General features: G+C 34.2%; 1 protein-coding gene across 1 annotated transcript in view; it reads right to left on the reverse strand.

Annotated features, from left to right (window-relative positions):
* Positions 1–27,233, reverse strand: part of DNAH8 (dynein axonemal heavy chain 8) — a 141,792-nt gene that overhangs the window by 57,964 nt on the left and 56,595 nt on the right. Inside the window, 15 exon segments of the mRNA XM_056357561.1 lie at positions 201–323; positions 2,978–3,112; positions 6,425–6,567; positions 7,614–7,851; positions 11,847–11,987; positions 12,065–12,306; positions 13,604–13,850; positions 17,478–17,639; positions 18,256–18,390; positions 19,157–19,264; positions 19,359–19,445; positions 21,384–21,571; positions 23,508–23,686; positions 24,068–24,240; positions 25,355–25,579. Of these exon segments, the coding sequence (XP_056213536.1) occupies positions 201–323; positions 2,978–3,112; positions 6,425–6,567; positions 7,614–7,851; positions 11,847–11,987; positions 12,065–12,306; positions 13,604–13,850; positions 17,478–17,639; positions 18,256–18,390; positions 19,157–19,264; positions 19,359–19,445; positions 21,384–21,571; positions 23,508–23,686; positions 24,068–24,240; positions 25,355–25,579 (2,526 nt within the window).

A 27,233-nucleotide genomic window follows, 5' to 3' on the forward strand; every position in this document is an offset into this window, starting at 1 on the left:
CAAGATATGATACCATTATCCTACATGTCTCTTCAGTAAATCTAATTTGCTCTCATTTTTTCTTAATTGGTGTACCATAATTAGAAAGTATTTGCAATAATTACAGTTAATTAAAATATTGAGGGAGTCCACTGATTTGTGTGTGTGTATATATATAAAAGCACAACAATTTGAGAATAAGTCATATTTCTTAAAGTTACCTGATCTCCCCATTCATTGATAAATGGCATATTGATATCGTCAATAAAAACAGTCATTTTTCTGCCTCCAGGAGGTCCATAAGTATTTCCAATGCGTTTGTCCACATAACTCTCTATTGCCCTCTAAAAATTAATGAAAGTTTTTGGTTTGCATCTAAAGCAACAATATTTAAAATGTATTATTAAAAAATGTGTTACTGCTTTCTGCTATAACACTTATCCAGTGGTTTCCTCTTTTTGTTGGTAGTTTTGTCTTTAATTCATTATTAAGGAACCCTATTCCCCCTGTTCCTCATACTCATTCCTACGTAATTCCCTGGCCTTAGGACTGCAACTCACCTCTGGCTACCAAAGAAGTTTTTTTAAACATTTTCAAACTTGAACATTATTTAATTATTAGTATTGAAGCTAATTATTATCATGGAGTCAGCAAACAAAAATGACCTTAACTTTAGTATGATACCCTACGTCTGTATGAAATATTACATCTTCTTGTGAATTGTATTTCAGTTTTCAAACACATCAAGATTAATGCAAGAGAAATTGCTAAAAGAAAATTAATAGATCAGAAGTTGTGAATTTTATTGCACATCTTGTTTTCTCTTTTGCTTCTCAAATCAGTAAGAAACAGTGGGAACATAGCACACACAATTTGAGAAATGAAGGATTTATCAAAACTGTATTAATTATGGGCAAGTTAGAATATCAACAAGCAGAAATAATATTTTCATTATCTACAGCATAATTTTTATAAATACTGGACTTATTTAGAAACTTTTTAAGAATCTCCTTTCCAAAGGGTAGCTCTGGAAAGGAATGGAATCTACTTTCAGACACTTTGTCATGCACTGTCTGAAAATTACGATTGCTTTGGATTTCCCCTAGCTAAGCTCAGTTCTTTTATATTTGCAGTACAACTGCAAACCATATATAGGCAATTTAAAAAAAAAAACATTCCTTTTACAATGATTTCCCAGGTATGTTGTAAGCCAAGTAATGCAGTATTTTAACATTTTGGTGGCAATAATCTTTTAAGACTGAGTTTTGAATTAAATAAGAAGGAGAATGCAATAGACAAGACATTGAAATACATCTTCAAAGCTCTACAGTCTTTCTAAAGGTACTTGGAACATAAACAATGGCAAAATAAATACCTTACAAGACAGTAGCAAGTCTTTCTTAGAGAAATATTTTTTTAGTTTTACAAGCATAAATGCCACCCTATATGAGGAATGTGGCATATGCCGTCATAAAAATAGAAGCATGAATAGCCTTTTTGAAATGGAAAGATACAAAGTTTGCCTAATGCTTCTGCCCTGTCTTCTCACAACAGAAAATAATTATCTGAGTGTTCTAAGATAAGCACATATAGAACACTGTTAGCATTAATGTGCCACTTTGGAGATATGTGATTAAGGTGAAAAACAGAAACTGCTAAGAGAAAGTGATTATATAAGAAATCAAGAACTTTGTAGCACATTTAACACATCCAAAATCATCCAGTCTTTCAAATATCATCAGAATGATGACTCAAAAATAAAAAGCTATTTTAAATGTGTCTTTCAAGTGTTTAGAAGTATTTCAAGTGATTTTCTGCTACATCTCTTGGAAATGAGCAGAGTGAGCTATGTATTCAGCTAGCTAGCTGAAAAGAAAGAGCATATCTTCTGGGGTATTACAGGACTGTAGCAGAGACAAGACACAGTAAGATCCTTCCACAGACTGTACCAGAGAGGACGAAGTCTGGGTTTTGTTTTCAAGACCGTAATGTTCTAGAGACCCATAATACACTGTGTAATGGACACTGAGACAGAGATACTGACTGTTCAGTTGATCTTGCATGCACGAAAGGATGCCTGGCTTATTCTATCTCACAGTTTGACACAAACCACGCCATGAGATTTTATGCATAACAGAAGAGCTCAGCAGATATTCCATTGGTTTGGAATTTTAAGAAATAGATGTTCAAGCCATTATTTTTCACCATTTTCTTAATAACATTTACATCATCTTTTCAAAAGAGACACTAGATTTTGGAATAGAGTTTGCAAGGCTTGCTCCATGAGCAGAGTTTTCAATCAAGAAATATTCCAAGATGATTTATCTTACTGGAGGACTGTCACCATGAATTCATTGCTTTGAGTTTGTAATGAAGCCAATTCAACTTACAGGATCACATTCTAGCAAATTAGTAGTACTGAACCATACCAAAGTGGCATAAATCATCCTTTCAATCACTTGAAAATATTATCTGTAGTATTTTTTTCTATTTGTGTAGATTTTTAGCAGTTATATTGGGAAAGGGAAATCTCAACAAAGTTGCCATGCCAGGGGACCTTAAAGGTTGGATTTCTGAGGCTGTAGTCCCTGCTGAGCTGAGGAAAAATAAGAGGATCTATGAGTTGAAATCTGGTTTTATTCAACAAAAATAAAATTTACAGTTATAAAAGACAAAATCAAGAAAAAAACTGAAGTATAACCAAAAATTTTGGTTATTCTAAAATGAAAAGGAAAGGTCTTCAGCAAAAAATGGATTATTAGAATTCCACAGCAATCATAAATAGATGTATCTCTATGTGTGACTATTTTTTATTCTGATCTGCAAAATTTATTTTTTGTGGAACATTCTGAAGTGTTTAAGTGAGTTAAGGAAAAAGAGGGAAAAGGTCCTTTAGACTTTATATCTAAATCACTTCTTTTATGATCAGAATTAAGTACACTTTAAATACTTAGCAAGGAAATTTTATGCAGGAATTGCTTAAAATCTACATTTTTACCTGAAACATAGATGGTTCTGTGGCAGATGAAAAGCTTAAACATTTTGACAAATGTTCTTCTGGGTCATATTTCTTCAAATAGGCCTTAATCATGACTGTCTTTGCAGTTCCCTGTTCTCCTGTGAGCAAAACTGCCTGTAACAGATATTTACATCGCATAAGTACTGTCAAAACTTAAATACATATAACAGACCTTTTCTAGAGAAAAGGATACTTTCTGTGTCTACTTTTGAATGATACATTATTCTGTTAGGTTTTTTGTGTCTCCATATGCAGTGACACAGTTTGTGTTTTTCATCCCACCCAGATTCTCCAAGAACATTATTTACAGTCAAAAGAGAAAGGGTGAAATGGGAATGAACTAGAGGTTTTTTTTCCAGTTGCCTAACTTTGTCCACTTACCAACACAGTCACTACAGCAGTCTTTTGTAGTGGATGACCCTGAAAAAGCTTTCTTTACTATGGAAAGTAGTCTGTGACATTTAATTTAAATATAAAATTCTGCTGTTTGATTTGGCTATAGGTATCCTTTTGACACATGCTTGTAATAGAATTCCTTCTTCCCAGCACTGTCTTTAAATCAACAATACAGTGTAGATTAGGTTTAGCTATATCCCCTCTCAAGCATATTACTAAAAGAGGTACTCTACAGGTCTGTAAAAACATGATGTAACAATAATTACAAATAAGAATAACAGATACTGAACTGTGTACAGAAGTCTTAGCTGACCCAGAAACATTTATAGCTTTGTGGTGAATGTTAGTAAAGTTGGGAAACAATTAGATTAATAAAAAACTGTTGCTTTCCACCTCTGGAAATGCAGTCCTTTTTGAAGCTCCTCTTATGTTTCTATATATTGTCTGAAATACCTGACCCAATCTTTTTCTCTAAACTGAATGTTTGAGGAGATACATAAAATTGATTTGCAGTGATATTATACTGCTCATGTCCCTTGTTAGAAAGGCCCATGAAACTCGTAGGAGAGGAAACAATTTAACTCTGGAATGTGTTTTATGCTCCGCTCACAAAAGGAACTGAGCAGCACGCCTACTTAAAAGCAACAAAGGCACATTACCTGTTTTCAAAGCTGGCAGTTATTCTTCAACGTTCCTCAAAAGAACACCATCCTTCCTTTAAGGAACAGTGGTCCCTATCCACCCCTCCTCCTAAACTGGAATTTTATGTCTATTACCCAGGTTCTCCAACCTAATTACACTGACATAAACTGACCTAGCAAGAAAGGCCTTCTGGATCCTTAAAGAGTCCATGTGTCTTCTAACAGAAGTATGTTTTTCAGAATTTGAACCAAATTTGACCTGTGCTTTTTGCACTGAATTTCGCTGCCTGCCTGCTCATGGACGTGCCTCTTTCTGTAAACAGCCATGCAGGAATATGAAACCAATGCGTTTTTTTCAGAATATTTTTAACAAGATTGCTCTTGCATAGGGCCTTTAGATCACTCAGGATATCAAGCTTGGACAATGCAGATTTTGGCCAAGGACGTTCACAGAACAGTTAGGAAATCTTGGAATTTTTCTCAAAATTTGTTTCCCCTTACTGATTGTGTTATTATCAGAAACAAACTCCCTTTTGATAAGAATATAATTATTCTGTCTCTTTATCACTGCAGTACATACGACAGGAGCATTTGATGCTTCTGATATGGTACTTTTTTCTCTTGCAACTCACGATATCTTAATGTATGCCTCACTATATATATTTGTATTTTTCAAAGAATTTTTACGCTTCTCTGGCAGCTTATTCCTTATAATTAAAGGTGCAGAAAATTCTTGTTTCAAGCTGGTATTTTTGATAGCAGGTATTTCATTTCAGCTTTCTCTTTACATTTAAATATATAATATTATAGACCTTTTTTTTCTGGTTAATCTGTATACTAAGTATCATTTCCCTGAAAAAAAAAACGTGTTGAGAAAGAAGAAAGTCTTTCCTCATTTCCTTATTGTCTTGGTAAAATCTGAATCTAAATCAGAAAGTTGCTGAACCAAAGGATTAATACTTCCTTCTTTTCTCTTAAGCCTTTTATAGAAATCACCAACTTAATCTCATGAAAGTGAGCTAGATAAGAACCTTGCTCCCTTTTCTCATTTTCAGACACTTAAGACTCCTCCATTCTTTTTTTGTACCTCAGATTTTCATCCTACCTTTTTGACAGATGGTATTATCTTAATTATTATATCCACCCCATAAAAGGAATTTAATCAGTTTGCAAAAGTTGATAATGCAGATTTGACATGCTCAAATACTCCTGACTGACTAGATCCTGCTTTAAATTAATGCTCTCCAACAGATAGCCACAATGATACCACAAGGTCTTATTCTTCATCCTGTTTTTGAACATCCAACATCATAGCACAGATGATAGTAAGAAACTCACAGAACCAACAAAGGAAGTCAGACCTGTAAAACACCACTTTGGTTTCATCTAGTGCATGTAATTCAGCTGTAGTTAGAAAGAAAGTTCATGCTGCTGTGATCTGATCCAGGGGAGAAAAAAAAAATATCTAGATATTTCTCTATCACAGTTCAATATGTGATTAAATCAAACCTTACCAAATGAAAAAAAAAAATGCTTGAAAACAAAGCTGACTGCTTCCTTGAAGGGGAACATTCTGATCAACAGCGAAGTACAGACAAGTCCAACTGCACACTGAATACTGAAACTTTTCAACTAAAGAAAGTAAGATATAAACTGTACACCACAGAAAAACTAAATTGTGGAAAATGCCAGGTTTTAGGGACTCTTTTTGGAAGATGCAAATGTTTGTTATTTCTATGGCAATGGTGGCCAAAAGAATGTACTTGGAAATACAACCAATATCTCCCAAGGCATTAATGTACAAAGATTAATAATGTTTTTCCAAATACAAAGATTTTGTGCGTTTTCATAATCTGTGTCAGATACATCAAAGACACAGACACATTATGACCTCTGGAACAGTTTCATCAAACCAAATCAACAAGTTTTCTGTCCAAATCCTAGAATTTTACAGAAAAAAAGAGGTTCCAGCACTGGCTCATGCACTTGTGGTATTTCTGATATTGCCTCCAGCTCAGTAGGAGGGAGCCCATTGACTTCTGTTTCACAAGCTGACAGAGATTTCCATAGGAAGTTTCCAGGGTTATTAAGAGCACTGTGCTAAAGCAAAACATGTATTTTCCAGATCTTCCTCTGCTTGAAAATAGGCCTATATATGTTTTAATAACTATTGTTTAATGTGGCCTGAGTCAAAAGCCACGACACCAGATTGTTCCTTACTAGTTAAAGCTGTATGAGGAATGTTCTCTCCAATATGTAAATTATGAATGCACCTGGCAAGCAATGACTAAAGAGAGAATATGGAGAATGACTGCAACCCCCAGTTACTTTAAGTTTCTATTTATTTCGTATAGTAGGTATATACTTAAATAAATAATCTTGTACTTACTTTCTGTTGTTTTGCAATTGTGTTTATTAAAAACTGAGTTCTGACATTATCAACATTTGGAACAAGAATAGATGCATAGTCTGGGACATGATCTGTTGGATAAACGTATTCCTGAACTCTTTTACTCCAGTGCTCCCAGTCACCTGAATTGGCCAAAAAAAAAAGAGGAAAATATCTCACCATATTTTGATCATGTTCTTGTTAGCACACAAAAAACCAACTTAATCATAGAGCTAATGGGGGAAGTACTAGAAAGTATAAAAAAGGATAAATCTTCTCGAATCTAGATAAAACACATCTAACAAAGGATGTACTTAGTCATGAACTCTAATTAATCTACAATCCTACTGAATATACACATATTTCTTGAAGTTATATATAGCTATCTAAATTTAAAAAAAAAACAAAACAACAAACAAACAAACAAAAAACCCCAACCAAAAGGAATGTTTACTTAGAAACTCATTCTCACACTGCTGGTGAAAAATTATAGGACATGGGAGTATGGATTGCGTATATGTACACTAAATTAACATGGCTGGCAAAAAAAATAATAACCTGACTTTTGATACAAGAGAAATAGATATATTCAAGTGAGAATATATTCTGAAAGAACAGCAAGATCTTTGTGACGTTGGTTGTGTGTGTGTTACTTAAGCTATAAATTCATTATGGAAAATACCTACACACTACTCAAAATAATATTCACAATATTCAAAATATCACACTACTACAGTTTATAAAACTGTAAGATTTATTACTGATTATCAGGCATGGATAAATAATAATTATTAAGTGGAATTAAAATCAGATTATATTTTTAAACAAAAATATTATCTGTGAGAAAGTTAAATACAAAATTAATGTTAATTTAGACTAAATCAGCTTAAGCAGAAATTATCTAAAAATTGTAAGCTTGTTAGGTTCATAGGAAAGAAATGTGCAAGAATGAAATTAAAACCAAAAGAAATAAGAAAATGTTACCAATGAGTACTCTATCCCTTGTTTCTGAATTCTCACATCTGCAGAGCCATTGCACACAGAATCTGTGTTACTACTATACTGTCATCAAAAATCTCCACTCATATGACTGTATAATAAGGACTAAAGGAGTAATTTTAAATTTCAAAGAAGCTATAATAAATTTTAAAATGCCACTATAAAACAGAATGTTAGCACTTTTACTTACCATAATCAGTAACATAAAACTCATACATTGTTTGACTGGTGCCAAGGGAGATTTCTGGTAAGTCTAATTTATTATCATGAGCTCTAATGAAGGCTTCAAGTTTATCTCTACTGTCCAACTCCAGAAGGGCACCTAAACTCCACATTATTGCAAAGCAGAACAATTTATGCAGATGAAATATACTTGATAAACCACCTTCTTCCTTTGATGGAATCAAACCCTCCAGAAGATTAATAGACTGAAAATACATTAAAATATCATGCATTAAGAATATATTACATAATAATTTTTAAATTTTATGCATAGGTGCACATGCATTATTTATATGTATTTAAACTTTAAATTCTAATTTGAAAACCAATACAGGGTACAAAGAATAACATAAAATTCAGAACTACAAACCAAAGAAAATGGGTTAAAGATATGTATAAAAAACTGGAAAAATTTTTAAAATTATGTAAGTAACTTGATCATCAACTGTCCTTTAAAATTGTGACTATATAATAAATATTATTTAAGAGCTAGGGTATCAGAACAGCTTTTCAAGGGATTTTATAATATTTAGTCAGATATTCAGAACTCCAAAAGTAGGTGGGGCCTATCCATCTCTTTCCATCTTTAGCCATGGAAGAATTTTCCACATCTGTCTATTGTATTAATCTCAATTACAGTCAATTAAAGTATCTATCACATTAACTTCCATTTTGTGTTTTTAAAAATAGATTACAATATCCTATTTTATGATTGCCTCACTCTATGATTCTAAGGAACTAGATTCCATATTCCAGAAATCTAGTAACTTGCTAGCTACAATTTTGTGATGTCACTCATGAAACCAGATGTTTGAATGTCTTAGATAACGTCACTAATATTCCCTTTTCTATACAAGGCAGTGTCAAGGACTTTGCTTCAAAATATGTTTTTTTAACAGTGAAGCAGATTTTCAATCAGCTCTTGGAATTAGTGTTCTTCATGCTGTCTTGGATCTCATACTTAAAGTAGGAAGTAATGCAGTAAGATATACTTTCAATGTAGCCTAAAGGACTTAGAACACTTCTGATTACTTTAAAGTTCAGTATAAAGAGAAATATTACATGTCACAACATTACAATAATGTCACTTCTTTTCTTTAGAGGACAATAGAATTATTTATTTCCAGGACAGGCTGTGTCCCAGCTTATCTGAACAAAATCTTTTTTCTCCCTCAAATACAAGCTCAAGTCCAAAATTTCCCATGATCCTCTGGGTCTTAGCAATGTTCTGTAACAAGTTTTTGAAGAAAGAAAATGGAAAAAAATTAAACTGACTTATAAACACACACAAACGTTTGCCACAAATCAGATCAAAACTTCAGCTTGCCCAGCATCTCATCTGCAATAGTGACCAAAAGTGGACCCTTAGAGAAGAGTAAAAACAAAGAAAAAACTCTTTCAGCTTGTGGTGGTACTAGGGGTGGTACTTCCTGCTGGTAATCTCTTCCGAGTGGGGTTTTCTGAACCAAATACACTTTTCATGGGTTTAGAAATCCTCTACAGACTTTTCCACCCTGAAAATATCAAGACTGGTCTTGAACCTACATAAACTTTTATCACCTATAACACTGTCTGGCAAGATGTTCTGTAGGTTTGCTATTCATGGCTCTGAACAGTTTGTTTTTTCCCCTGTGTGAACCCCTTTATGCTTATCTACACTGAATTTCAATTCCCATTTTATTACCTGTTTATTGAGTCTCATAAAGTCTGCCTAGAGTTCTTCATGGTTAGCTGCTTTGTCCTTACTTCTCTAAATAATTTAGTATCATCAGTAAACTCCTTAAACTAAAAGTTTTCCAAATTGCTTATGAACATTTTGAACAGCATTGGTCCCAGCAAAAGTACCTTCGGATCAATGGTAACCTCTGTCCTTCCAAAGAACTGATGCTCCAGTCACACATTTCCTATCTTCTAATCAGTTATTTATCTAGAAATGAATCTCCTATCTTCTGCTATGACTGCTTAGCTTCCATGTAAATCTCTGGTAAAGAACTTTATTGAACACCTGTGTTCCTTCATGCAGACCATATCTATCAGATTTCCTTCAGCTACACATTTATTGACTTTTCCAATAGGCTTGTAAGGCAGGATAACTCTAAGAAAAACATGTGTTGAATCCCCTATGGTAAATTATATTTTTCTACCTAAGGAGGTGGACCAGAGGATAGTAAACAGAAAGTCAGTGGAAGTTACACAGAGGAAAGCAAAGGTGAGATCACTTTTTATATAAAACCATTATGAAGCTGTTGGAGATGGAAAAGCAGCTTAAATAGTGAATGCTAAGAAATGGCAGATAATTGGGTACATGTGAATGTTTGGTTGTACATCCAAAACTGAACTTTGTAAGTCAAATACAAGTCTGCTATCTGCTATACGCAACAGATTTGAGATGGTTATACATTTTGAAAACACCTGACCTACAAAAAAGCAGGACATCCTGAACACCACAATTGATAAAGAGATACAGAAAGGAGCCAGCAGTCAGGGGGCTGATAAGGTACAGTGCTTCTGCACAGAGACCATTTATGGCAAAACCAGGATCTTAAAAGGAGAGGTGGTGTGGAAGAGTTTCCAAAAGAAGTGGTCTTAGGGAAAAAATGGGGCCCAGAAATAATTTGGTGAACATTCTTGTTAGAGGAAAGATCCAGGAAATGGGGGAAGATCCTTGAAATCAGACGTATGTAGACTAATGCAGAATGTTGTCAAGAAACCTTGTCAATTAATGCCCAATCCTGGTAGCTGCAAGCAGCTGCACAGCACAGAAACCAACATGACTTTCTGCCCTACTTCACCACACCAAGAATAAAATCCTTGATGGGAGAAGAAATCAAGACTAAGTGAATATAACACTGGAGGTGGGGGAAGCAAGTGAGGAAGGGAATCTGCGCAATGATCAAGTAGGGTAAAAGCTCTGGTCTCACAGGTTCTTAGGTAAGCCCCAGAATGGAGATCCACTAAGGGTTATTTATACTGTAAATAAAAAGAAACTTGCTAGAGATTTTCATTCACAGGAAGAAACATTCAACAAAGGTTAAATCAGGAAAATATTTCCCTGACCAAACAGAGTAGAACACTGACTTGCTCACACTTCCTAATAAGCCCTAATCAAAAATAACATAGAAACTTCTAGTCCCAGGAAAAGTCTTCCATGAAGATAACATCAATTCAGTCAGAGGTTTCACAGATAACAGAAGTAGAAGAAAAAAAATATCTTTCTCTAAAAATTTTGTGTATAGCATGTCCATCCTGTTTATCATCATAATTGGAAAGTTACATACTTTCTGCCTGTGGACTTCAATTCTATAGATATCCTAATTCCGTTTAATACTGCACAGCTAATCTTTGCAGCATTTACTGTGAACATTATTTGCAGCAATATTTTCAAACTGTTGAAAATCTGAAACTAAATCCCTAATAAATAGTAAAGAAATACTGGGTGCAAATTGACTATTATTAAATTGAAGTCTTATTCAAAATATTACCTTGTCTAGCCTCTTATTCAAAGGCACCACTGGATTTGTTATGAGCATGTGAGTATAAAACAGATTACATGGACAAACAGAAATTCTGGTGACTTAGAAACTGCAGATGACAACAAACTTATTAACAAATCATCTGGAGACATACAGCATAGGACTGAGTCTTGCAAAATCTGCCAAAAACATAATGTTATTATTAATAATTCACTGATGAAGTTTGGACTCCACTCAAGGTAGAATTCCAGTTGATAGGAGGAGACAGGCAAAAATAACTGCATTGACCTTGAAGACCTGACTGACAGAATCACAGCTATCACATCTGGAGACAGAAAGATAATTAGAATTATTCTTCACACTCACTGCTGACCCTACCTGTAGGGTTAGACTGACCCTTACCACAATTTGTTTAATATTGAAAGAAGTGGAATGAGACCACTAGCTTATCAAACATATGCTTCTGAAAACTTACTGAAGCCTGCAAATTCCAGTCATCAGAACACTAGCCTACATAGAAAGCAACAAAGAGAAGTAAAATTTTCTTCTGCACATCTGTAACAGTTCTTCTTATAGTGCCTTAGAAACAAATGCTGAGTTGGAGGTTTTCTTTGTCAGGAAACAATCTTTTCAAATTAAATTTTGTTGATATTAGATGTTCTATTTGCTATTTCTACATGCTTACTATAGTCAGTCACCTCATACAGACTTGCACAGTATTGTTTTACCTGCATAATGTAGTTACATTCCAGAAGCTCCATTTTTGGATTAAGGTTTAGTTTCATATATCTATATGCTGGTTCAAAGATTCTATCATACAAACTTTGCAAAACTTCAGCTTCTTGAGAAGAACGTTTTTTCAGCCATGCCTGAAAAACATCCACAATATTTTTCTGTATGAAATGTATAATGTAAAGTTAGGAGTACCCAGAAATGATCATCTTACTTGCAATATTGGTCTCCAGCCGAGGGTAGAAGAACTGATATAGACCATGCCCATTCGAGAAACTGTTGCTGGAGAGGCATTCTCAATGTTGTGGACCTCAAATAACAGTTTACATGTAGGAGACATAGGAATTCGATCTCCATTTGCTAGAGTGAGGGTTTTGTTATCATCCAAAACTGAATTTAGATTCTCAATCCAGATTGCATCTACAGGACCATCTAAAATCAGAAACACATTTTCACCTGAAAAAATAATCAAGAGATACAGTTCATATCACCGTGCTGAAAAAGCAAGAAAATAAGTTTACAAAAGATGGTCTAAAACTTAAATAACATATAAAAATGTATTTTATTTATTGTAGTTTCTGCCATCTCCATGGATGCTTATTACTGTAGAAACTGCATACTTGAGTAACTATTTTTGAAACAATTAGCAGCAAATGAGGGCACAAGTATATCTTTATAATGTTGGACATCTTTGGTGAGATTACCTTGGATGGCTGCCTCACAGACACTGCACCACTCTTTCCCTCCCCCTCCTCAACAGGACAGAGGGAGGAAATAAGGTGAAAATGCTTGTGAGTTGAGGTAAAGACAGATCACTTATCAATTACTGTCACAGGCAAAACAGACTCAGGGAAAATTAATTTATTGCAAATTAACATAGACTTCGATGACGAGAAACAAACACAAAAAACTAAACCACTTTTCCCCCACCTCATTTCTTTTTCCAGACTCAGCTTCTTCCTCCCCAACCTAATCTAATTCCTCCTTCCTCCCTGCATCCCATCCTCCTTAACAGCACAGGGTGAATGGGGAATTCAGCATTTTATTGCTAAAATAAAGGTTCTTTGGGCCACTAAACAAAAGCCACTGAATATTCACATAACAGGATGGTAGTTAAGTTAATGAAAACTATCATCACTCATCAACTCTGAAAATCTAGCTGCTTTTCTGTTGTTTTGAAACATAAATATAGATGAAAATGCCTAAATTTTGGCTATCAAATTTTACAATTCTGGCTTTGTTTTAAATATAGAAGTTTCCCAATAGAGAAAATTCAACTTTCTTTAAAAAAGAACCTCCTTCTAGGAATGTTCCCTACAATAATTCCTGTTCTTTAATATAAATGTTCTTTTTCAGATACAAATGAATCACTGTGAAAATGAATTTCAGTATCCCAATCCTAAAATACTGAAATATATACATGGGTAATCAATGTATGAAAAACCATGGGAAAAAACCCACTATCTTAAAACTAGTGCAATTAGTACAAGTAAATCCAAATTATACTTCAACAGCTTCCAAAAAACACATCTTTACTGTAGAACTGAAGTACTAGGAAATGAACAAATTTTTTAATGATGTACTACTGAAATAATAAATTTTTAAACTGTTGCCTTTTCTTGAGGATTGAACTGTAACCTCATCCATGCTCTCTCAAGGGGGAACTTCACTACATTTGCAAATTCAAGATGCTTTTTTCAACATATCATTCAAGAGGTATGTTTACGATACTGTAAAGAAAGTATTTACATACCCTTTTTAACTTTCAGTGTTTTTCTCCACAGTGCAGAAAAGATTCCATCTGTCCAATCATTAGTTGCAGCATCTAGTTTTCCAAACAACTGAGAAGCAGTAATAGCTTTAGGGTTCATACGCAGTTCCCTATGAGGTTGGCCACATTCTGTCAGTGCTCTCATTAATATACTTATGACCATTGTTTTTCCAGATCCACTAGGTCCAAGTGTCATCAACCCATGACGTACTAGAGAAGTTTCATACAACTATTAAAAAATCAGAATATTTTAAGAAATAAATGTTTTGGGAAGATTTTTGCTTGCTTTTAATACATTTGATAGTGATTATAAATGGATTAGACATACAAATTATATGCTCAGAACTGAAATCAGCATTTGTTTCCTGATTTCCAGTATTTTGTGGAATAGTACATACCTTCACATCCTGATCTTCTAAGCACCAAGCAGGTTTACTATAAAACAGTTTACACAGCTAAATCTTGCCTAAATTTTTCAAAGAAACTGAAAATAAATTTACCAGATTTTAAAAAGGATTTTCTGCATTATTCCAATGGAAAAAATGAATGGTTACCAAAATATTAAGGCAACAAAGGAATGGCTAATCACCACAGTACTAAAACACCAGAGTATATAAAATAAACACAGGGACCACACTTCCTCCAGGATTGCAGATGGGTTTAGGTTCAGGAGAGTTCTTTATTGAATTTTCTGTTTTTCTTTTACTATTAGCTATAGGCTTGCTATGGAAGTGGCAGTCTGCCTACACAACTATCTCCTTTTGGAGCAACCGAAAGGAACCAATAAGTGGTAGTCCTCCTGGATGACAGAATGTTGTAAGGAGAAGCATATATAGCTGCTGCTGCAAGCTGAATAAAGGCTTGTATCAGTCCAGGAAGATCTACAGGCACCACAAATCTACACTAAGATCAAATCCACCATGAACTTGACAATTTCAAACTTCTTAGTCCCAGTGGAAGATGGAATTTGTTAAGTATTGAAATATTGAATATTAAATATTGAAATATTAAGCCATGAATAAAATGGTGAACATGACTTTAAGCAGGATGGCCAAAAATGTTTTCTGCCGTGTAAAAATTATGCTGGCCATTAGTGTGAAGCTATGTGAAGGACAATATGGATCCAGCCTGCAGAATGCGGAGCAAAACCTTCTGTAAATTAGGTGGAGTCTGAGCAGAGCCATAAATATAACTCTGCTTTGATGACAGAGACATGATATTTTAGTTGCTGTGAAGTAACATAAGGAAGAATATCGCACTTTTTAGAATACTGTAATGCACTGTATCTTTTGCTCTCATTCAAAAAATCATGTGGCAGGGCTTTTTTGTTGGTTTTGTTGGGGTTTTTTGGGGTTTTTTTCTTTTTAAGGTAGACAAGTTTGGAAATTTCAGACACCTGGTAATAAGCACAAAGGTCAGATTGCTTTTCTTGGTTTACATCTAGTTTCTTTTAAGATACTTAGTTTGTAAGAGCCAATGATGTAGTTTCTAATTTATGACTCTACAGCCAAGAAACACTCCTAGGACTTCAAGGCCTGTAGTTTCAGAAAGTGTCTATTCTGAGGCTGTGTTTCAAGAAAATGCAAACATATTTCGACAGGGTAAAATGTTCTTAAGTGTCAGTTATTGTAGCTGTACTCTTAGCTTGGCAACCAGGAAAATGACAAATAAATTAGTCTAAAGCAATATAGATTTCAGCCACTGGAAGTGGTAAAGGTTATTAGTCTTAACCATTAACAGTGTTTAACAATTATTCAAAAAGTAAGCATAAGTAAAATATGAATATTTGAAGAAAACATAGTTCCTCTTTAGCTGACAAATTTTACAAACCAAAATCAATTTGATCAATTAATGAAATTAAAAAAAAATACATTTCACTAATTAAGGCTATAAGCTTAATCTCAATGAGTAATACAGCCAATAAAGTAAAGCTGATCCTTCTTTAAAGCATGGTATTACAAGAAAAAGCGTTCACACCTTGTTGCCTGCATGTAGAAAAAAACAAGGAATCAGAGAACACACGAAACCAACAAACCCATAATGTTTAATAGCATCATTATCACCAATAATTAAAGTGTGTTCTCAAAAAAGAATAGAACAAAAAGACAAAAGAGCAACAATGCTCTAGTTACCTTTCCAGCTTGTCAATTTACAGTTGTTAATGACTGTCTGATCTTTTTTTCTTGAGTTGTTAGTCTGCTGCATTTGAATGTTTGTTTTTTTTTTAAGAAGGTTGTGTATAGGGAAATGTGTTGGCATAAAGCTCATCAGAACATGAGTTAACTGTCTTTAATAATAAATTCAGTTAGTTTCAAACATGATTGCATGTCAGAAATACAGCTGTCAGCCATTTAAATGTTATGTCAGAGTACATGTCCAGAAAGCCATTTAAGCATCTTTTTTCCTTCAAATTAAATAAATACATATTCATTAATCAACAACACATCATAAAGATGATCCCACACTAAACACAAATTATCATAAACCCAAATTACAGTTCAGTCATCAAATCATTAGTTTACTAAACATAATGTTTTACAAATATGCTGAAATCAAAAGAATTTCTTGCAACACCTTAACCATTTTTTCTTTTTTGCTTTACAATCAGAACACACCCCAGGTCTAAAAAGCTTGCAACATAAGGTAAAAAAAAACACACTACGCTCCTAGCAAACTGCCAGTGCACAAGGTCTATTTCAGTATCCCTCAAGTGCCAATAACCAAGTGTTTTTCATGTCAAAAATAAGCAACTTTTTGCTTTATGTAAACAACGTTGTTTGCAACAACTTTTTGCTACAGTCTCTCACTCAGGTTCCATGTATTTTCTTACTCGTTTTTACTAAAACTTTTACATGCAGATAACAAAGGGATACATAAATCCACCTGGGTGAGATCTTTCTACAATATTGAGGTTGGTTAATGCACTTCAGAAGGATACTTGCCTTGAACATTACGGATACAAATTTACAGCAGCTGGGCTTGTTTACATCCTTTGTAGTCCAGAAAGCCTCTAAATCTCTTTATAGCTTTAATCTCTCAGTCATGCATGTCCTTGAGAGAAACAGTTCCCTGTGCATGACAGTGTCACTCCTGTAACTGACACTATTTTTGGTTCTTTCATATTACCTACATGTATGTTCACTTGTCATGCTTAACCTTGTTATAGGTTTCCATAAGTTTGTCACAGCATATGCTAAGACATATATGGTGTATGCGTCCTTATACTTTAACTCTTTCAATTTAGTACAGGTAAGCTGGATCATTACCTGATCAGTGTATAGGTTCTCAAAACTCACATGAAAAAAAACTTTGTTTATTGCAATGTCCACTCAAACTCATGATGAAGACTCTTCTCCATTACAGAAACATATTTAAGTCAGAAATACATACCTCTTACATTTTTCTTTGCCCTTATAAAAGTCTTTTAGCTCTCTCCTCCTACTCAGCAGGAGTTGTGCCCTGGCTATGTTTCTTCTCACTCTATTTACAGCTTTGGCCTTCAAAATGCCTCCCAATCTTTCTTATGCCCTACTATCCCTACTCTAGGCTATGAAACTCACGTTAGAGATCCACGTAGGTGCCTTGCTGCTTCATTCAGATAACTTAGATGCACTACCATATCTGGAAAGACTAAGTTAATAGCATGTTTTAACTTTTTTTTTTCTTCTTCTTCTGCATAATTTAAAGAAATAAATCCACAAGTCCCTTGGATTGGTCTTCCTTAGTGTGGTGTACACACAACCTTTGATTTTTCCCATATTAGAAGCACAGGTCATTGAGTGAGACAATGGTTTAACTACTAACATGGTGTTCTGACTCCTATTTGTTAAAAACGTTTTAGAAAAAAATGTTTTACCTGAACAAGCTTAAGATTCCATGATGGATGGTTAATCAATCCTGCCTCTTCAACCTGATTAGCTACTGCAGCCTGAAGCTCAGTGTAAGTACTGCCATCCAACTGTAACCCCGGAAAGAGATCATTGATAAGACTGAGAAACAAAGGCTCATCTTCATCTATCTGAAACCAAAAAAAAGTTACTAAGTACTTAAAGCATGGTTATCCAAAGGATGTCCTCAAATAAAAATTAATCTCTATTTTAAAATAGCAAAAATTAAGAATATATATTCTAAATACAGGCACTTATGTTCATAAACACAACCAGCAAACAGGACAGCTCACTACAAAAACAGCATTTTTAAAATGTCATCCATATGCCATGTGAGAAATAAATTCAAAACTGAAAGAAATTTCCCACAGAGTAGACACTGGAATCTATTTTTTAAATCTATTTGTAAAACACTTGCAGCATATATTGGAAAGAACATCCTGTCTGGAAAGAAACCTTTAAAAGTTTAATTTAGTGGACACTCAAATTGTTCAGATTACTTACAGTACAGTAATCAGTCTGTGCACAAGTCAGTACAGTAGGCCACTATTAACCTACTTGAACCTTTTCACCTTGAGCACTGTTTGCAAGTCTAATAAACTCTCATTGCTATTTAATGATAACATGATGATTATTATGTTTCAATTTTAAAGAAAAGGATGTTTGAGTTTTTTCATAATCTTCTACAAAACCCCATGAAATAACTAGTAGACTTGCCTCTACGTGGTGCTAAAATTAGATTCTTACCAGCTTAGAAAGATTCATATCTCTTATCCCTCTCATAACAATGCTTGATTCACTTTCATTTGGCCTGGCCCTCTTCTGAGATCCAAGAGTCCTCAGTACTGAAAGGATATTCCTCAGACCAAAATCATAATGTACCTAAAGAGTGGGAAAAGGCTTATGCATCAGTGACAAGTTCTCCAGATTTATTTCATAAGTACATCAAACCTTATTTGCATATTGTATAGTAAAGTTGGCCTGCCTGGAAAAGGTAGCTAAAATAGGAATTGTTGGTGTTGTTTAGGAATTATTCTATTATAATAAATGAAGAATAAACAGCTCATTTTCAGGAAAGGGGGAGGAGGTTTTTTTCTTTTCTAATTTAAATTTAATTTACTTGAACATTTATAATGCCATATAGCAATTATTTTGTAGCTCTGTATAGCAGGATTCTAAAAAAATAACAGTTTCATTCCAGGTTGGGTCTTACCAAATAAGGCAGTTTAAAGTCAAGACTTCAGATCAAAGCAGTGCTATGGGAAGAAGGGCAACTTAAATCAAACTTAAGATGTTACCCCTGTGGTTTCCAACTTCCAACTACTTTCTCCAGCCCTGGATAATTCTTACATCACCAGCTCAATTTTCACTTGGCTGCCATGTTCAGGTAGAGAGCCTCATGCACTTGCAACTACAAACTATCATTGTTTAACAGACAAATGCATGTATGTGACTACATATATGTGAATTAACACGGATATTTGTTCAAAAATTTTAGACAAATACTTGTTTGAATTATATCTAAGCTACTTCAATATTTTGTAAAAAGCATAAAAGTGATACTTCAAAAACAATCTGCAAACCCAAAACCTAAGGGGTTGTATTGCGTAAATATAAAGACAAAGAGGAAGGGAATACATAACACTACCTGCTTAGAGAGCTGCTCCTCACAAAGTTTATAAAGAACAAAGAACTTCTGAGACAAGATCACATTATGACTAAATCCGTAACTTGCAAGCTTAACTCTTATAATTATCTGAAATACAATTTTTTTAGAAATTCCATTAGTTTTTCTAAAGATTGGTAAGCAAAGTAAAATACTTTTCTTTTAATTCATTCAGAAACTGTACCTGTTTATCTGGAACCATCATTGCAACAGTTCTAAACTGAATTTTGAGATTTTCTGGTAGTTCTTGACGTCCAGCATATCCAGGATTCTATATAAGAAAACATAATGCATTATTATTTATAACAGTCAAAATAACATACTTTTTATTGTTCGACAGATTTATGCATAAATACCTAGATCTGTTCAGAGTTAGAACTCTTGTCTACTTATGATTAAAATGTAAAGAAAACCCATCAACCATAACTAAGAATTAGTAACCATTGCATAATTACCAGACTAATAGCTAATTTTTTTTATCATAACAAGCCAAAAATCAGAAAGTTAAGATTTCATGGAATACAATCTAGTTGGTGGATTTCTTTTAGTGTATTCCCAATGTGAACAAAGTTTTCATTATTATATTGCAGAATAGGGAGGGGTTTTAACATATTAAAAATCCAGTGTCTAGCAAGACCCAAAATAATATTATTTTTTTAAAAAAAGAGAGATAACAAGCAGCCTGTGGTGAAGAAAATTAGGATGCCCTTCTCTATTTCTTGTGCCTGAAAGGCTAGCCTTAAAGTACAAAATCTCACTGAATGTTCAATAGTTTATGAGTGAATCCTAGCCGCTGAAGTAAGAATCATAGTAAGAAATTGTAATTCCCTTTTATTAACAGAACTGGTTTTAATAATGGCTGAAGAACACCCAAAAATATGTTGCAATGACACAGTAAAAATAAGAGTCAACAAAATTTAAACATAAAACTTTACATCAAAATCATATGAAATAAAATTTTAATGCCCAAGAAAGTCTGACTAATTGAAGATTTCCAGAAACTTGTTGCCAACATGAGGGATAACTCTGACATCACACAGGTGACATTTACAAAATGAGAAGCACTCAAAATATATTTATGACCTCCTCTGCTACTACTCTGCACTCAAACATGCCGATGAAGATTTTAATTTCCCATAAAGTCATCTTGGACTGCCTTCTGCCTTGGCATTAGGAAACACACACTATAAAATTCCCTGCCCATGAGATTACAGGAACTAGTGCTATGAAGCCTCAGGAACCCTATGGGAACAAGGCAGCATGCTCAGAAAGTTAATATTCTAAATCCAGGAGTTTGTGTTTCTCCTTTGGGTAATGGTAACTCGTGTAAAATTATAGGTGTTACCTTGCATATCTTTTTTGCGCAGATTATCCATTCAGCTGTGGGACCTAACTTTGATCTATATATGCTGCAGTTCTTTTTAACAAATAATCATTATAAGACAGGGAACAATGTATCTCATAATACCCATAAAAACTTCATGATATAAGAAACATGGTTTTGTCATAATGCCTGCACTGATTCCAGTATTGATGCACAGAACAGAATGTGCCCCTTTTGCCACAGAAGAACAAACGTGGACATGCAGCATTGTAGTTACCAGTTTAGACACATCCTGTAACCACCAATCAAAGGATCTGATAACTTTTTTTGCACGGGTTTTGAAAAGACCTGTTGTCACCACAATACAAGGAGGGTGGTTTATTCCAGAATCATGCATGTCTGCTGTAAATCGGCTTAAAGAATTCTTTTCATAAATCCATGTAAAGCACCCATTAGATATGAAATATGTCACTGAAAAATATCTTTCCTGTATCTCCTGCTGGAAGTGAATGTTCTTTTGTTTTTCCTACAGTATCTTCTTCACTAATACTGTCAAGGCATTTCAAGCTAACGTAGTAATTAAAGTATATTAGTGTTTCAGTTCTCTTAGTGAGCACAGAGAATTCTCAAGGTTTGGTCAAACTCTTACTCAATGAATTGCAATACAGTAATAAAGGGACATAGTCATGAACCTTTTCAATAATCTTAAAGTAAAAATGAAGACGTGCAATTCATGAATATTCAGATTATTTATGTGTTCCAGTAGTTCAGTCTAATTCTATAGCAACAGCATCACTTAATAAAATCAGTTATTTTCACCTTGCCATTTAACTGTTTAATTAATAGCATAATTTGTCACTTCTCTAGAATTATTACTAGATTTACCATTGTTAGGAAAACGCCAAACTCAGGATTTAAATCTACACAGTCTCCATCAGAAAAAATGAACTGCCTTTTCCTTTCTTTTCTTGCTGCTAAAATAATGTGGATTTGTTGTGCTGCTACTGACAAGACAGGCAACTCAATTCGGTTGAATTCATCAAAACATCCCCAAGATCCAGACTGTGCAAGACCTAAAACAAGGACAGAAAAATTCATTATCTGTTGTTCTTCATGCATATTTGAGATATCTGAATTAGATTACTTTTGCCTCAAATAATTAAATAAGATTATTTTTATTTATTGCCCTGTGGCCAAGGCCTATCTTCCCCCAACCTAACTGACTATTTCAATATCAATCTGAATCAATACTTGCTGATGTATACAAATTGCTTAAAAGTGAATCAGAAAAAATCTGTGGATGTCTTGGGGCATTTGGCAGATCTTTTGTCCAGATCTTCCTGTGATTGTACTATTTTATTTTAAAATGACAATTCAATTATTTACAAAAAGCTGTTAGTCTAAAAAAATAAAAATACGTGCAGAGTACAAAATACTGGCCCCAAATGTTACAACAAAAAAAATCACTTTTTATTTTCATTTGGGTCTTTCAGCCTTCACAATACCTTTTACTTCCCTCTTATAAATCATAAAGGCTAAAATTATGATTATTTTTTCACTAGCTAGAGGTTTAAATAAAACTGAATCTCACAAGGTAGAAAATATTAATCTTCAAGCATATATCTCTATGTCTAAGCACTACCATTTGAAGTCCACACTAAAATGCAAGTTTTTCATGTAATGGTATAGGACATAACAACATAGAAAGTGTGGACAATGCTCTGTGTGAACTTGTCTATGAATGAAAAAAGAGGACAACAGAGAAAGAAAATGAAATGGGAAGAGAAATCTAGAAACACTATATTGATAACAATAACATTTTCATGAAGGAATAATTTCACAGTTGCCTAATTTCAGTTTGGAAAAGTAACAAGAGAATTGTTGTACCTTTAGCAACACTTTATGAGAAAATTTGTAGCAGCATTCTTTTCCAAATAATACTAAAGTACCAGTATGCAGTGCTTTTCTTTCATGCATACTGGAAGACAGCTATTTAAAAGTAAAAATTTATACAATTAATTTATGGCATGTTATTGTTATGCAGTGAAGACTAAGTAATTTTAGCGGGATTCTGTCATGTACTCCAAGATCTTTTAAAAATATGAATAGCTTTAATTTCAAAGGGCTAATTACATTTAAAACCCACAGCTTTAGGCACTTTTATGCCATAATTACTTGCTTGCTACAAAAAACCCCAAACAAACAAACAAAAAAACCCCAAACACAACAAATTAAAATTAGTAGTTTCACTCCTTGCTTCTCAGTACATGCAATACCATAAATTTGAAAAATGAGCTGACAGAAACCTTATGAACTTCAGGACCTTCATCTGGAACAGAATAACTCCACGCAGCAGTACTGACTTGGTGGTGACTGACTACAAAGCAGTTTTGTAAAAAATGACCTGGTGTCCTGCTTAACAACTAATTCAGCATGAATCAGAATTATGCCCTTATATCAAAGGAAGCCAGCTGCAGATTGGACAAGAGTGTAGCCAGCAGGTTGAGGAAAATGATTGCTTGCCTCTACTCTGCACTTGTGAGATAGCACCTGGAGTACTGTGTTTGGTTTGGGGCTTACAAATAGACATTTATATACTTGCATGAGTCCCACAGACAGCTGCCATGATGGTCAGTGGCTGGAGGACACGACACAGAGGGAGAGGCTGAGGAAACACGATTTGTTGAGCCTGAAGAGAAAGCTAAGGGGAAAGCTTATTACTGTTCACAACTAGCTAACAGGAGGCACTGAGAAGGCCAGGGTCTTCTCAGAGGTGCAGTGGAAGAAGAGGAGAGAATGGACAGAGGTTTCAATGTGGGAAATTCCAAGTCAATGAAAGTATAAAAAAAATGTACTATGAGGATGGTCAAACACTTGCATAGGGGCTCAGAGGTGTTGTGGAATGTCCATCCCTGGAGATACTCAAAACCTAACATCAACAAGGTCCTGAGCAACCTGCCCTAACTGCAGCTGTGGAGGTCTCTCTTATCCTGCATGAAGAAGTCTTACCTTTGAAAATTCTACCCAGACCTCTGAAGTCCATCTGATCAGAGCAGTTAAAGACAACTACATATTTTCCCAGAGCCTTTCCCATGTCTTTCGTCGTTTCTGTTTTACCAGTTCCAGCTGGTCCTGCTGGAGCTCCTCCCATGTTCATTCCCAAAGCCTGCGCCAAAGTTATATAGCACCTATAAATGTTAATTCATATTAATTTATTAAATCATATGAAAGATACATGTGTAATATATATAAGATAACAATGAGTTATGCGATAGATTCTGTAACTCTTATGTTGAAACATTACTCCTTCATAAAGCAGTTCCATTGATTTCTGTGAGTGCAGGAGGTTCACAGTGGTAAAAGTCACAAAACACAGCATTTAAACTTTACTTATACAAGCAAAAACTTTTATCTTTTGTTACTCTAGTGTGTTAAAAACTGTGAATATTAGACAAATTAAAAAATTAATGTATGAGAAGATTTTCATGAATGACCTAGCCCACACAGGACTTAATTCAGAATGTACCATCTATTAAAAGTATTCATTATGTATAATTGGTTTTTCTAACCTGGCTGTAAGAGGTGTTATAACCAGACGATCAGTGCAACCAAGAAATTCATTTTGGTAGACAAAATCAACATCTGTAATGGATACCAAAACTTGATCGAAATCCTCTTTAAAGTAGAATCTAGACTGCTTTAACCATTCAAAATCAGTCGGTGATTCAATGTGCATTTTTACCTTAAAAGCAAGTAAATAAGTGTATAACTGAGCATCAACTTTTATTGTCTTTGATAACTGTGATAAAATGCCTATTTGTATGAGAATAATGAGTGATTACTCAGGTTAAAGTTCCTGTAGTAAGTTGTAACTAAAGCTTCTGCAAGTAAACTGAAATACATATAAGCATCACATATGTTTAGATGTATGCTAAACTGATATTAAAAAATTTCCTGATCACTTAACCTGATTTTTACAACACCTGTGTTAAATAAATATTAAACTGCTTTGGTAGTGCAGCTCACATTCCAAGTGAAATTAGCAAACACTGCTGAATCTGCCAAACACATTAGGACAAAAGGCATGATGAAGGAAGGATCTGACTGATGCATCGAATGCAAATTATGTAGGATCTAATAAGCTGGTGTCAGCAGTAAAAATACGTGAGAGATGTAGTGTTGAGGGATGACATTCCTCAATGAATAATGGAACATAAACAATTTAGCACAATCTAAAAAGCTGAAGTAGGATTGGCGTTATCTGTTGATTTCAGTAGGGGTTTTTGTTGTCTTCTATGTATTCTCCTTAGGAACCAGAAAGAGAAATCCCAGTAGCCTGCTCTCTGAAGGTGTAGGGGAGACAGAAAGAAGAAACCAATAGATATGGAAGATATTGCCATCATTGCTCTAACTCTGGAATAGGCGGAGCTAAAGTCCAGCCTAGTACCAACTACTAAGATTCTGTAACAACCTATGAGGAAATTATCTATGATAATAAAGCTACAAGACCCGCAGCCAACTCAACTTGTTTAGTTATGCAAGTAAGAGTAATACAACAGTTTTTTCAAATGAAGGACACATTGGAACATTTTTGTCTATCAAAATAGTTTTGCAGGAGGAAGTGGAAAATTAAAATATTCTAAGAAAAGTGTAAAAAAATGGAGCAAATATTGAGATGGTAGAACTGATGGGTTTTTTTCTAGTGTAAGCAATTATGTGCTATTTTTATTATGTTGAGATTATGGACATATCTGTCTTACAAACACACACATACACATGTAACTGTAGCTACCACATGTAAGAAAAATTATTATGACAGAAAATGCATTTGCCAGAAATCAAAATATATACTTTACCAAACAATCAAATATATCACACTGATGCACATGAATTGTAATAAGCGTTTCAAATTTCACTCTGTCAAACTTGGAAAGATCACGTGTGGTCTGCTTAATCAACATATTCAGAATCTCCAGAAATCTCCCACTGGTTATTCGCATGATTTTTCTGTCCTCTTTAGCATTCTGTAGAGCTTCTTCTGAATCATGTGTCCACAATATTTGAATTCCCAGTAATCCAACCTACAAATTTAATATGTGAAAAAAAAAATACAAAACACTTTTTGAACACTATCCTTATTATAGAAGTCTTAGGTGTAACAGGGACAATAAATTATAGTGAAGAGACTCCCAAATTATCACTACATCCGGCACGATGCTCTCTCAACAGGATATTGTGCCTGAGTTAATTGGCTCTGCTGTGGTACTGGAAACTCCTGAGAAAACATTTAAAAGCTTTTATGAAAATTTGTCACATAGTGAGATACACACAGATTACGGATGAGTCTCAGATTCACTTACAGTCCCTTAGTGTACTCCAGTATCGCAAACGTAAATAGGTCTTGAAGTGTGGGGAGAAGTCCTGAAAATTTCTCATTGCCAATTTTGTAGCTAATTGAAGAACATTAAAAAAAATTCCTGTGCATTCCTACTGAATATGGGAGGGATCGCTATCTTTCAAACATGCTGTCACAACTGAAGTACAGCCTAGAGCACACTGAAGTACAAGTTATTTTGCTTCCAAATATATCTAGAGTTACAGGATGTTGTGTGTAAACTACTGCCTCAGATCATTTTGATGATCAGGCATATCCATGACAAACGTACCAATACCATTTTTTGCCACATTTCTATATACACAAACTGCCAAGACCTAAAAATTTGACTTAACCACTCTTTTTACATTTCTGACTCCCTATACCTGTAATGAGTTCATGGTTAGAGACTGTAGCAGGAAATATCCCCCCATTTTAGAACCAATAGGCCATCATCATCAGAATCTAAACAAAATTTAAAAAATTATCTTAGAGTGACCAATTAGCAGAGGAAAAAAATAAAAATCTTTGAATGTCACTCTTTCATTCAACCTAATAACAAAAGAGACAAGAAAAAAGCAGTTTGAAGAAAATATTTCAAATATTTGTCAGTATTTTGCCCAATTCTTTCTCTGTCCTATAACACAGATTTTCTTTCTCTGTACTTTAGATTTCTGTGCCAAAGACCATTTTCTAGTTCACCCCCAACCCCCACCCCAAATAATTGCACAGAAAACATTTGGATTAGCAGGACATGGGAAAGAAGATCTTTGCAGATGGTAATAAAGCCACTTCAAAATGTCTGACATGCAGACAAGACAGAGTCCTTATCTGTTAAAGGAAAAGTAAGAGATTTTTAAAAATAAACACTGCTGAGATAATACATAATTACATCATAAATATAGCTTTAAGATTGTATTGGCCAGTTTTAGTATTTGCAGAATTTCTGTTAAAAGAATAACACCTGGCACTGTACAGATTAGAAAATTAGAGAGTCAGAATTTGTACAGGATGGGAAACAATTTATTACTTGTTAGTGAAACATACATTATCAGTATGATTGAGTCTGTAGGCAAACTAGAATTCTTCAAGGTAGGCTTCTACTAGGACTGCATTATCAGGAGTGACAAATATATGAACTATAAGGTAAGTCTTGTAAATTAGGAGATAAATAATCATAACTGTAGTTCTTGCAATCTTAAACTATGAAAGAGAAATCATTGTATGCATAAAATTTTATTTGCATCTGAAAGGGGTTCAATATCTATCATAGCAGATATAAGATCTACTTCATATTCTCCAAGAGAAGAAAAAAGTCATTTTAAAGTAGATTACAAGAAAAATGTTATGCTATATATAGG

The sequence above is a fragment of the Falco biarmicus genome, chromosome 12 (assembly GCF_023638135.1).
Source record: "Falco biarmicus isolate bFalBia1 chromosome 12, bFalBia1.pri, whole genome shotgun sequence".
NCBI lineage: Eukaryota > Metazoa > Chordata > Aves > Falconiformes > Falconidae > Falco > Falco biarmicus.